Source organism: Microtus ochrogaster, chromosome 2 (assembly GCF_000317375.1).
Source record: "Microtus ochrogaster isolate Prairie Vole_2 chromosome 2, MicOch1.0, whole genome shotgun sequence".
NCBI lineage: Eukaryota > Metazoa > Chordata > Mammalia > Rodentia > Cricetidae > Microtus > Microtus ochrogaster.
In genome coordinates this window covers 2,076,531-2,086,047 of record NC_022010.1, presented here as the reverse complement: position 1 = coordinate 2,086,047, position 9,517 = coordinate 2,076,531, and the positions used below count along the sequence as shown (strand labels likewise).

The 9,517-nt window shown below is 47.3% G+C and overlaps 1 protein-coding gene across 3 annotated transcripts in view; it reads left to right on the top strand.

Moving 5' to 3' along the window:
* Sez6l (seizure related 6 homolog like) overlaps positions 1-9,517 on the top strand; it is a 166,649-nt gene that overhangs the window by 137,579 nt on the left and 19,553 nt on the right. For all 3 annotated transcript variants that reach the window (XM_026783830.1, XM_026783827.1, XM_005344233.3), the window contains exons 10-11: positions 5,300-5,496; positions 7,676-7,870. In XM_026783830.1, the coding sequence (XP_026639631.1) occupies positions 5,300-5,496; positions 7,676-7,870 (392 nt within the window). The remainder of the gene's footprint in view (positions 1-5,299; positions 5,497-7,675; positions 7,871-9,517) is intronic.

The following is a 9,517-nucleotide window of genomic DNA, read 5'->3' as shown; positions in this document are numbered from 1 at the left end:
TCTATTGCAGGAAGTGGGGTATTAACTGCGATATCCCGTCTATTGCAGGAAGTGGGGTATTAACTGCGATATCCCGTCTATTGCAGAAAGTGGGGTATTAATTGCTTACTTACTAATTATTGAGTTGGAAATGATCTGTGTCTTTCAGCCCAGTAGTACACTTTCTTTGAAATTAAGGGCATATATGTTTAGGGTGGTAGTGTCTTCTTGGTTAATTCCCTTAATAAAATGAGGTCCTTTTCTATCTCTTCTGATTTATTCCAGTTTGAGTTCTGTCTCGCAGGACAGCAGCACCTGCTGACTTCCTGGCCCCTCTTGCTTGGAGTAGTCTTGTTCACCACTCAAAGGTGGTTCTGATCTTTGAAGGCAAGTGAGTTTCTTGTAGGTGCAAGGAAGTGAATTTTGTTTCTTAATACATTCAGCCAACCTGTGTCTTTTGATTAGGGAGTTGAGGCCATTGATATTTAAAGTTATTATTGGAGGGAATATGATGCTGGGTCTGGCAGCACACACCCTTAATCCTATTACTCAGGAGGCCGAGACAGAGGATCTCTGTGAGCTCAAGACCAGCCAGGGCTACAGTGTGAGAACTTTCTAGTCTAGAAAGGGGCATGGAGGGAGGAAGGTATGTGTTGGTTCCGCCTGTGTGTGTGTTCTTAGTCCAATTTTGTGTTCAATAATTATACTTTTGCTTCCTTTCTATAGTGTCTTGGGTCTGCTTATCCCTCTGCTCAGTCCGAAGTAGTGCTTTCAGGATGCCTTGTAGAGTGGATCTGGTGGACATAAATTTTTTTAACCTGTTCATATCGTTTTGGAAAGTTGTTTTTTCTCTTTCAACTGTCAGATAGTGTTTCTAGGTACGGTAGCCTATGTTGGCATCTGTGATCATTCAGAGCATGAAGTGCATTGCTCCAGGCCATTCTGGCTTTTAATTTTCCAATTGAGCAGTCAGTTATTTTCCCAGGTTTTCCTTTATGTGTGGCTTCTAGTTTTTCTCTTGCAGTTTTCAATACTCTCTCTTTGTTCTTTCTTTTTAGCTATGTGAGGCTGTGGGGAATTCCTTTTCTAGTCCTGTCTAATTTGGTGCTTTGTGTATTTCTTGTGTTGGTGTGTGTATCTGTGTGTGTATGTGTCCATGTTTGTGTTGGTGTGTGTCCATGTGTGTGTGTGTTTGTCTGTGAGTGTGTGTGTCTTGTTTCTATGTGTGTCCATGTGTGTCTGTGTCTGTGTGTTCATGTCTGTGTGTGTATGTGTCCGTGTCTGTGTGTCTGTGTCTGTGTGTATGTGTCCGTGTCTGTGTGTCCGTGTGTGTGTGTGTGTGTGTGTGTGTGTGTGTGTGTGTGTGTGTGTCTTTCCTTGGTTTGGAGAAGTTTCTTCTATGATATTATTGAATATTTAGTCTATGCCATTGACCTAGGATTCTTCTTCATCTATGCCTATAGTTCCAAGATTTTGGATTTTTTTCAGTGTGTCTTGAAGTTCCTGTGTATTTCTTTTGAGTGTTTTTAAATTTGTTCATGTTCTTGGCCTGAGTCACCTAATATCACTCTTTTGTCTTCACGTCCTGATATTCTGGCTTCTGCTTGCTTCATTCTACTTTCTCGGGCTTTCCACTGCATTTTCTAACGAGGTTAATGCGTTTTTCAGTGACATCTTCATGTCAGCCTGAGTCCCTTCGTTATTTCTACCTCTTTATTCACTTTGGGTTTCAGATTCTAAATTGTCTTCATTAGTTCGCTCGGCTGCGTGTTTCTGCTTTCTCGGCATCACAGTCATTGCCAGTCTCTCTAAATTCATTCGTTTCTTTAAATTTCTTGTGCTCTTTGCTTAAATGTTATGATTGTTCTTGTAAGTTCTGTCCTGGGGTTCATCTAGGTAATTCTTATTGGAGAATGATTCTATGGTGGATGGGGAAACTGTGACATACTGTACCGGCCCTTCATATTTGTGGTTTTGGCTAAGACCTGGACACACAGGCTTCCATTGGTTATGTGTCTGACATGAGATTTTAGGCAACTTCTATGGAGGGCGAGCTTGATTTTTGGTCTGTTTGTGTATTTTTTTTCTATTGTTTCCCAAGCTTGGTTGATTTCACTCAATCAGACATGAGGAGTTGGTAGCAATGCCTTTGGTTGCTCAGCAGTAATTTTGATCAAAGGAATGGGATAATTCCAATTCAGGGGTAACCAAAAAAGCATAGAATGGACAAATGGTTGGATCTGTTTAGGCTTTGCTTCCTGAGTTCTGCCAGGGAGTGTGAGGGTGGCACAGGTGGGGTCTTGGGCACACACCCAGCAGAGCCAGCATACAAGCTGTGTGACAGGCTCAAGGTTTGGGGTGACGTGCACAGGCAAGGTGCCAGGAACTCACCAGGCTGCACTGGAGCACAGAAGACCCGGTCTAGATCTGGAGGTTGGGTGTGGTGCAAGCTGCCCAGGGTCTAAAAACTCAACAGACTGGGTCAGCTCATGGTATGTGCCCCCTAGGCTGAGTTTGAAGGCTGGATATGGCATGTGTGAGCTAGTATAAATGGAGACTGCTCTTCCGTTCCCGGCCGCCCAGACCCAAATAATCACACAGAAACTATATTAATTACAGCACTGTTTGGTCAATGGCTCAGGCATATTTCTAGCTAGCTCTTACATCTTAAATTAACCCATTTCTATTAATCTATGTATTGCCACAAGTCTGTGGCCTACCAGTAAGGTTCTAGCATCCTCCTCCTTCAGCAGCTACATGGTGTCTCCTTGACTCCACCTACTCTCTCTATATATCTCTGTTCAGATTTCCCATCTGGTTTTACTTTGCTAGGCCATTGGCCAAAGAAACTTTATTCATCAACCAGTAAAAGCAGCACATGTACAAAAGGACATCCCACATCAGGCTAGTATCTTAGTGACTTGTCAGACCGAACTGGACCACAGGAAGTGTGACCCATGCTAGGTCTGGAGGTTGGATATGGTGCTAGGGAATTTGGGAGCACTAGGGTCTCAACAGGCTAGGCTGGTGCCCAGGATGCTCTACCAGGCCCAAGCCTGGAGGCTGGGAAGGGCACAGGAGAGGTCCGCAGACTGGCCTGGTGTTCAAGACGTGAGAGTCTGGTTAGGTCTGGTGCCTGAGAAAGAGTTCAGGTTGGCTAGGGTCAGGCATACTCGGCAGGTTGGAAAAGAGCACAGGATGTTTGACCCAGGCTAGGCCTGGAGGTTAGACATGGTACAATGTCGGGGACCAGCCTCGACAAAAATACCTCTTGCCAGGGTAGAGGTGTGTGGATTTAGAAAATATTAGTAAGAAATATAAAGACGTGAATGAAAATAATAAAACAGAGAAACATAGAATATCAGGAGGGAATTCCAGTGAGTACTGGAATTCACCCTCATTTAATGTCCAATTGCATAAAATACCCCTGAACCCTAAAAGGCAGGAGCAAGACAAAAAACTGCACTAACATGATACAAGGAAATGAACATACCAACTGAAGGTTGCTGGCTACAATACTCAGTTAAACATTCTGTTGCTAGAACAAAACAAGTCACGCTCACATCCTAGACTAAAACATCCTGTAGGCAAACCACTCCCTTGGTGGAATCCAAAGCTATCTCCTTAAGGGAACTGAAACTTAGTTGGGTTAATAGACTTTTTTTTCTTTTTTTATTGATTTTTATTGAACTCTACATTTTTCTCTGCTCCCCTCCCTGCCTCTCCCCTCCCCTTCAACCCTCTCCCAAGGTCCCCATGCTCCCAATTTACTCAGGATTTCTTGTCTTTTTCTACTTCCCATGTAGATTAGATCTATGTATGTCTCTCTTAGGGTCCTCATTGTTGTCTAGGTTCTCTGGGATTGTGATTTGTAGGCTGGTTTTCTTTGTTTTATGTTTAAAAAACACTTACGAGTGAGTACATGTGATAATTGCCTTTATGGGTCTGGGTACCTCACTCAAAACGATGTTTTCTAGCTCTATCCATTTGCCTGCAAAATTCAAGATATCGATATTTTTTTCTGCTGTGTAGTACTCCATTATGTAAATACCACATCTTCTTTATCCATTCTTTGGTCGAGGGGCATTTAGGTTGTTTCCAGGTTCTGGCAATGACAAACAATGCTACTATGAACATAGTTGAACACATGTCCTTTTGGCACGATTGAGCATCCTTTGGATATACACCCAAAAGTGGTATTGTTGGGTCTTAAGGAAGGTTGTTTCCTAATTTTCTGAGAAATCACTACACTGACATTCAAAGGGTCACTACCAGCTTGCATTCCCACCAGCAATGCAGAAGTGTTCCCTTTCCCCCACAACCTCTCCAGCATAAGTTGTTATCAGTGTTTTTGATCTTGGCCATTCTTACAGGTGTAAGATGGAATCTCAGAGTTGTTTTGATTTGCATTTCTCTGGTGAGTAAGGATGTTTTAGGAACATATCTTCTTCTCTATACTTGAAATACAAGACCTGGCTTTTAGCCACCCCTGGTGACAATAACCTTGAGAGAGCAAAACTCTCTGGTCAAAATCTAGGTGGGACCTTGAAGGCCTAGAGGTAAGTTCCAACTCTCTGACCTTTGGTCAACGTGGAAATAGGCTCCCATTTTCAGGCCTCCAAAGTATAAGCAAGGGTCAGGCAGACACAACAGGTTGGGCCCTTTCTGTCATCAACCATCACCTCCATCCTCAGTGTCAGTGCAAGGCCTTGTCCTGCGTTCAAATCTTTGCCTCACCCCTTGCTAGGGGTCATGGTAACAGACTTGAGCACAGTTCCTGCCTAAGACCCCCACCTCACTGTTGCCACACACAGTGGAGAACTCTGCTGATCTGGGGAATAACAAGAAACAGGTCATTTTCTCCCACGAGCAGGCAGACTGTGGTCAGCAGGGCTTGGAGAACAACACTAGCTTCAGGTGACCTCACCACCTTTGCTCAGCATCTTCTGCATCAAAGAAGAGGGAAAGACCCACATCACATGCCCAGCTCACCACTGCACCGCAAACGGAGTTGTTAATGGGACAGGGAAGCCGGCTGTAACTGCATGATTTGACTTCATAGTGAGACCCAGACTGGGAGAGCCATTTCATAGTAAAGATCTCTACCGCTCGTCTGCAGATCAGCTTGTTGTGTTTATGGGAGAGAGCAGTGTGTCCTGCTCCCATTTGCTGTCTGGGACACCTCAGCTCTGCTTTATAGCCTGGGCCCTGAAACATTGCATGTCTGAGGGAATTCTGTGTCCCTGAAGAGGTGACTTGGTGGTTATGCAGACAGATGGGAGCCCGCAGTGACTCCCTCCTCTTCTCTCTCACCATCAAGCCTGAACCTGAGCAACAGTGACATCTTGACCATCTATGATGGTGATGAGGTTGTGCCCCATGTCCTGGGCCAGTACTTCGGCAACAGCAGCCCTCAGAAGCTGTACTCCTCCACGCCGGACCTCACCATCCAGTTCCATTCAGACCCCGCCGGCCTCATCTTTGGCAAGGGCCAGGGATTTATCATGAACTATATAGGTAGGTATTTCAACCCATGACTCTTGTTTTGTTGGAGGGAGGTTGTGCATGGTGATTTCCTGTAGGCACGTCTGTGTGGATGCTTCATGGCTGGTGGATCTGTCAGTGACTGGTATAGCTCTCACATGCGGCCTTAAAGCACGGGCTCTAGTCATGAGGACCACGGTTTATATCCTAGCACTGTTGTGGAGCACTCTGTGGTCCTGTGTGAGTCAGCCAGCCACTCTGAGCACGCTCCTCTCATAGGTGTGAACACTAAGGAAGTGGGTGTAAGTATCTATTAAACAAGGCCTCGTGATGCCAAGGCTTGGGTTTCAGTGGCTGCCAGCTGTGACGCCAGGGCACACACCCACTTCCCTCTCTTTGCAAGTTCGCAGCTCTCATCTGCTCCACCTTCTGAGCCTGCTCTCCCTACGGACACCCCTTCTTCCAAGTCACTGAATAGGGCAGCTCTGCCTACCCTTCTCCATATGCCTCAGGGCCTGGGCATGCAAGCAGGGTACATCTTCCTGGGTTCTCAGTGTGACTGATGAATTCTTCATAAAACAAAGCCAAAAAAGCAGCATCGATCAAATTCAAGGCCAGTTCACATCCCACCTTCCATCCCCACCACTACCATCACCATTGCCATCATCACCCCCATCCCCACCACCATCACCACTGCCACTAACAACAACAACCCCATCCACACCACTCCCACCACCATCCCCATCCCCCACTAACATCAATAACCCCTTCCCCATCCCCATCACCACCAACACAACTACAGAAAACACCACCACTTAAACAACTACAGTCACCAAAAGCAGCCGCCCTCATCTACAACTACTACAACATATACAGCCACACCACCAGTTCGAGAGAGAGAGAGAGAGAAAGAGAGAGAGAGAGAGAGAGAGAGAGAGAGAGAGAGAGAGAGAGAGAGAGGAGAGAGAAGAGTTGTTGTCTGGGTCTCCTTGCTCACAGAGTTAACTAGAGTTGACAAGGGACAGATGTTTTGTGCCTCCATGCTGCCTACTGGAGAAAAGCAAAACCTCCATTGTCCTAGTAGTGGCCTCTGAAAACCGAAGACTGACCAGTGTAGGCCACTCGGCCATGGCCACCCAGGTAGACATGGTGACAGCTAAGTAAATTCTGACTGTGACTCCTGCCACAGAGGGGACAGAGTCCTCCACAAGGTGTGACATGACAGCTCTCACTGAGAGTCAGCCGAGCAAACCTTTGTCTGAAGGCATTTGACAGAGAAAGCTTGCAGTACTCACTTCTGCTTCCAGCCTGAGCTCATGTGCGCGCTCTCTCTCTCTCTCTCTCTCTCTCTCTCTCTCTCTCTCTCTCTTCCATCTCTCTCTCTCTTCCATCTCTCTCCTCTCTCTCTCTGTTTCCCTTTCTCTCTCTCTCCTCATCTCCCTTCCCCCTCCCTCTCCCCTTTCCCCTTCCCCTCACAACCCACTAAATAAATATCCAACCTCACTCCGCATGGTGCACATGCCTATCATCTCTGTCTCTCACCCGCCGTGGCTCCTCATGGGACCAACTGACCCACTGAGGTCTCTCACCTGCCGCAGGAATCCCTGCCACCTGCTGCCCCTCAGGGAACAGAGCTGTTTTATTTTTACCATTACACTCACTCCCTTTCTTCCTTTCCATCCACATTTCAGCAGGTGCAGATGAGCCCCAAATCCAGCACTTGGCAGATTTTTTTCAAAGACCTAAAAATAGGGGCCCCTGCTTCCCTCCAGGCAACTCTAGAAGCTATCTCCCTGTCCCCTTCCTTCAGACAGCCAGGAGAGGTCCTTTCTCCAACTAAAACTGTACTGAAATCCTGGAGGAAACCCCTGCCGACTGCTCAGGGTAGCTTTCCTCAGGCAGCCAAGGCCACTGCTGTCCCCAAGAGCTATAGAATTGCCTCAGGTCTGCGCCGTGCAGTCTGATGCAAGCACAGGAAGAGTGACAGCTCTGTAGGAGGAAGAGCAGGTCCCAGCTCAGTGGCACCTCTGGGTGTCCTGAGTTGTGGCAAATGTTCTTCAGCACCGTGCAGCTTGAGCTGAAGAATTTGCGAATGGTTGCTGTCACTCGTGGTAAGCCATTGTCTTGCTGTGAACTGATCCTCCACAGTTCAGGTAGCAGCTAACTGCACCGGACTCTGTCCCAAACCTAAGGAAGATGTTTTGTTTTAAAGAGGTGTCACGGAATGACTCCTGCTCAGATTTGCCCGAGATTCAAAATGGCTGGAAAACCACTTCCCACACTGAGCTGGTCAGGGGAGCCCGGATCACCTACCAGTGCGACCCCGGCTATGACATCGTGGGGAGCGACACTCTCACCTGCCAATGGGACCTGAGTTGGAGCAGCGACCCCCCATTTTGTGAAAAAAGTAAGAGTCATTTTTTTCTCTCCCTAAGTCCCTCCCAAGGACACACATCACAGGTAATCAACCCTACCTGTTCAAGGTTGGAGCGGTAGGGACTGTGGAGAATGAGATTCCAACCAGTGTGGACGTGAGGCCGAGTCTTTAAAGTGTCTCTAGAGCCAAGCGAGGCAGGTCAAAGCCATCCATCCAGTTCTAGGCTTCCTCCACAGGCAGCCAGCCTCCTTCCTTCTGAGCGCCCCGGGAATGCAGGGCCACAGAGCCAAGCATGGACACTAGCTGTGCCCCGCCATGAAAGGGGGGTAAGAAAAGCAGGGGCTGCTAGTTCCTTGCTGACGCCCTACTGCCACGGAAGGAGCTGGGCCTTGACACGGCCTCTTCTCCCGGCCAATTTCTCCCCACTTCCTGCATCAAATCCCCAACCCCAACCCTGTTGTGGGGACCTCCAGGTGACATTTTAATGCTCCTGTTCCACAAGATTAGACTCAGAATAACTCAAGAATAACAAGTGTTGGCAGAGGGCAAGGGTGATGGGCAGCGACAGAGTAGGGAAGGAAAAAGACAGCAACACAGGGAGACCTACTGAGGAGCCATGGTCAGCCACATATATACATGTGGCACCTGGCACACTCAGAAGGACCCAGGGAGGCAGGAGGGTAGGTGCATGGATGGATGGATGGATGGATGGATGGATGGATGGATGGATGGATGGATGGATGGATGGATGGGTTTATAGATACAGATGGGCCTGGTCTTTACATTGGTCAATACTGACATTTTCTATGTAGGTATTTCTCTACCTCTCTCCATGTATGGATGTCTGCTCATATCTGTTGATAGATATATGTGTGGGAGATATTTTTGTGGCTTCCTAAACATAGATATCTATGCAGATAAGACAGTTATAAACCATATGTTTGATATACAGTGTGTATTATGTATACATATATACAAGGTAACTGATGCATAACTATATATGTGGCATAGATTGTGACTATGTCTATATAAAGATCTATCTAGATGATTCTAGATGGACAGACATACAGACAGGATAGAGGGACAGATGGACAGAGGGTTGCGGGATGGGTGGACAGACAGATGGCTTACAGGTAGGAATAGCTGCAGAAGGTATTCCAGTGGAGGGGTGCACACACATGAACTGTCAGTGGCTGAGGGAGGTGGACATCGTCCACACCATTCGGGTGTTCACTTCCTTCCTTTCTAATTAGTTTACTGTTTCCCTTTTATCTGTATCGATTTTCTAATAAAAGTGTAATTGATGCTTGTTTTCTAGTGTCAGGCATTACAGAGAGCAGGGACAACCCTCGTTTTGTTCCTCCTACTCTGGCCACTGCTAGGGATTTCGTAGAATGGGTGCTCAGACTGGATCCTTCCCTCCCCACCGTGCTCAGCCCACATACACACCATGCTAATCCTCCTCAAGTGCTCCTTGCCCATGCTCACCCTCCTCAACTGCTCCCCGCCCATGCTCACCCTCCTCACAATGCTCCCCACTCATCCTCCTATTAATGCTCCCTGCCCATGCTCACCCTCCTCAAGTGCTCCCCGCCCATGCTCACCCTCCTCACAATGCTCCCCGCCCATGTTCACCTTCCTCACAGTGCTCCCTGCCCATGTTCACCTTCCTCACAG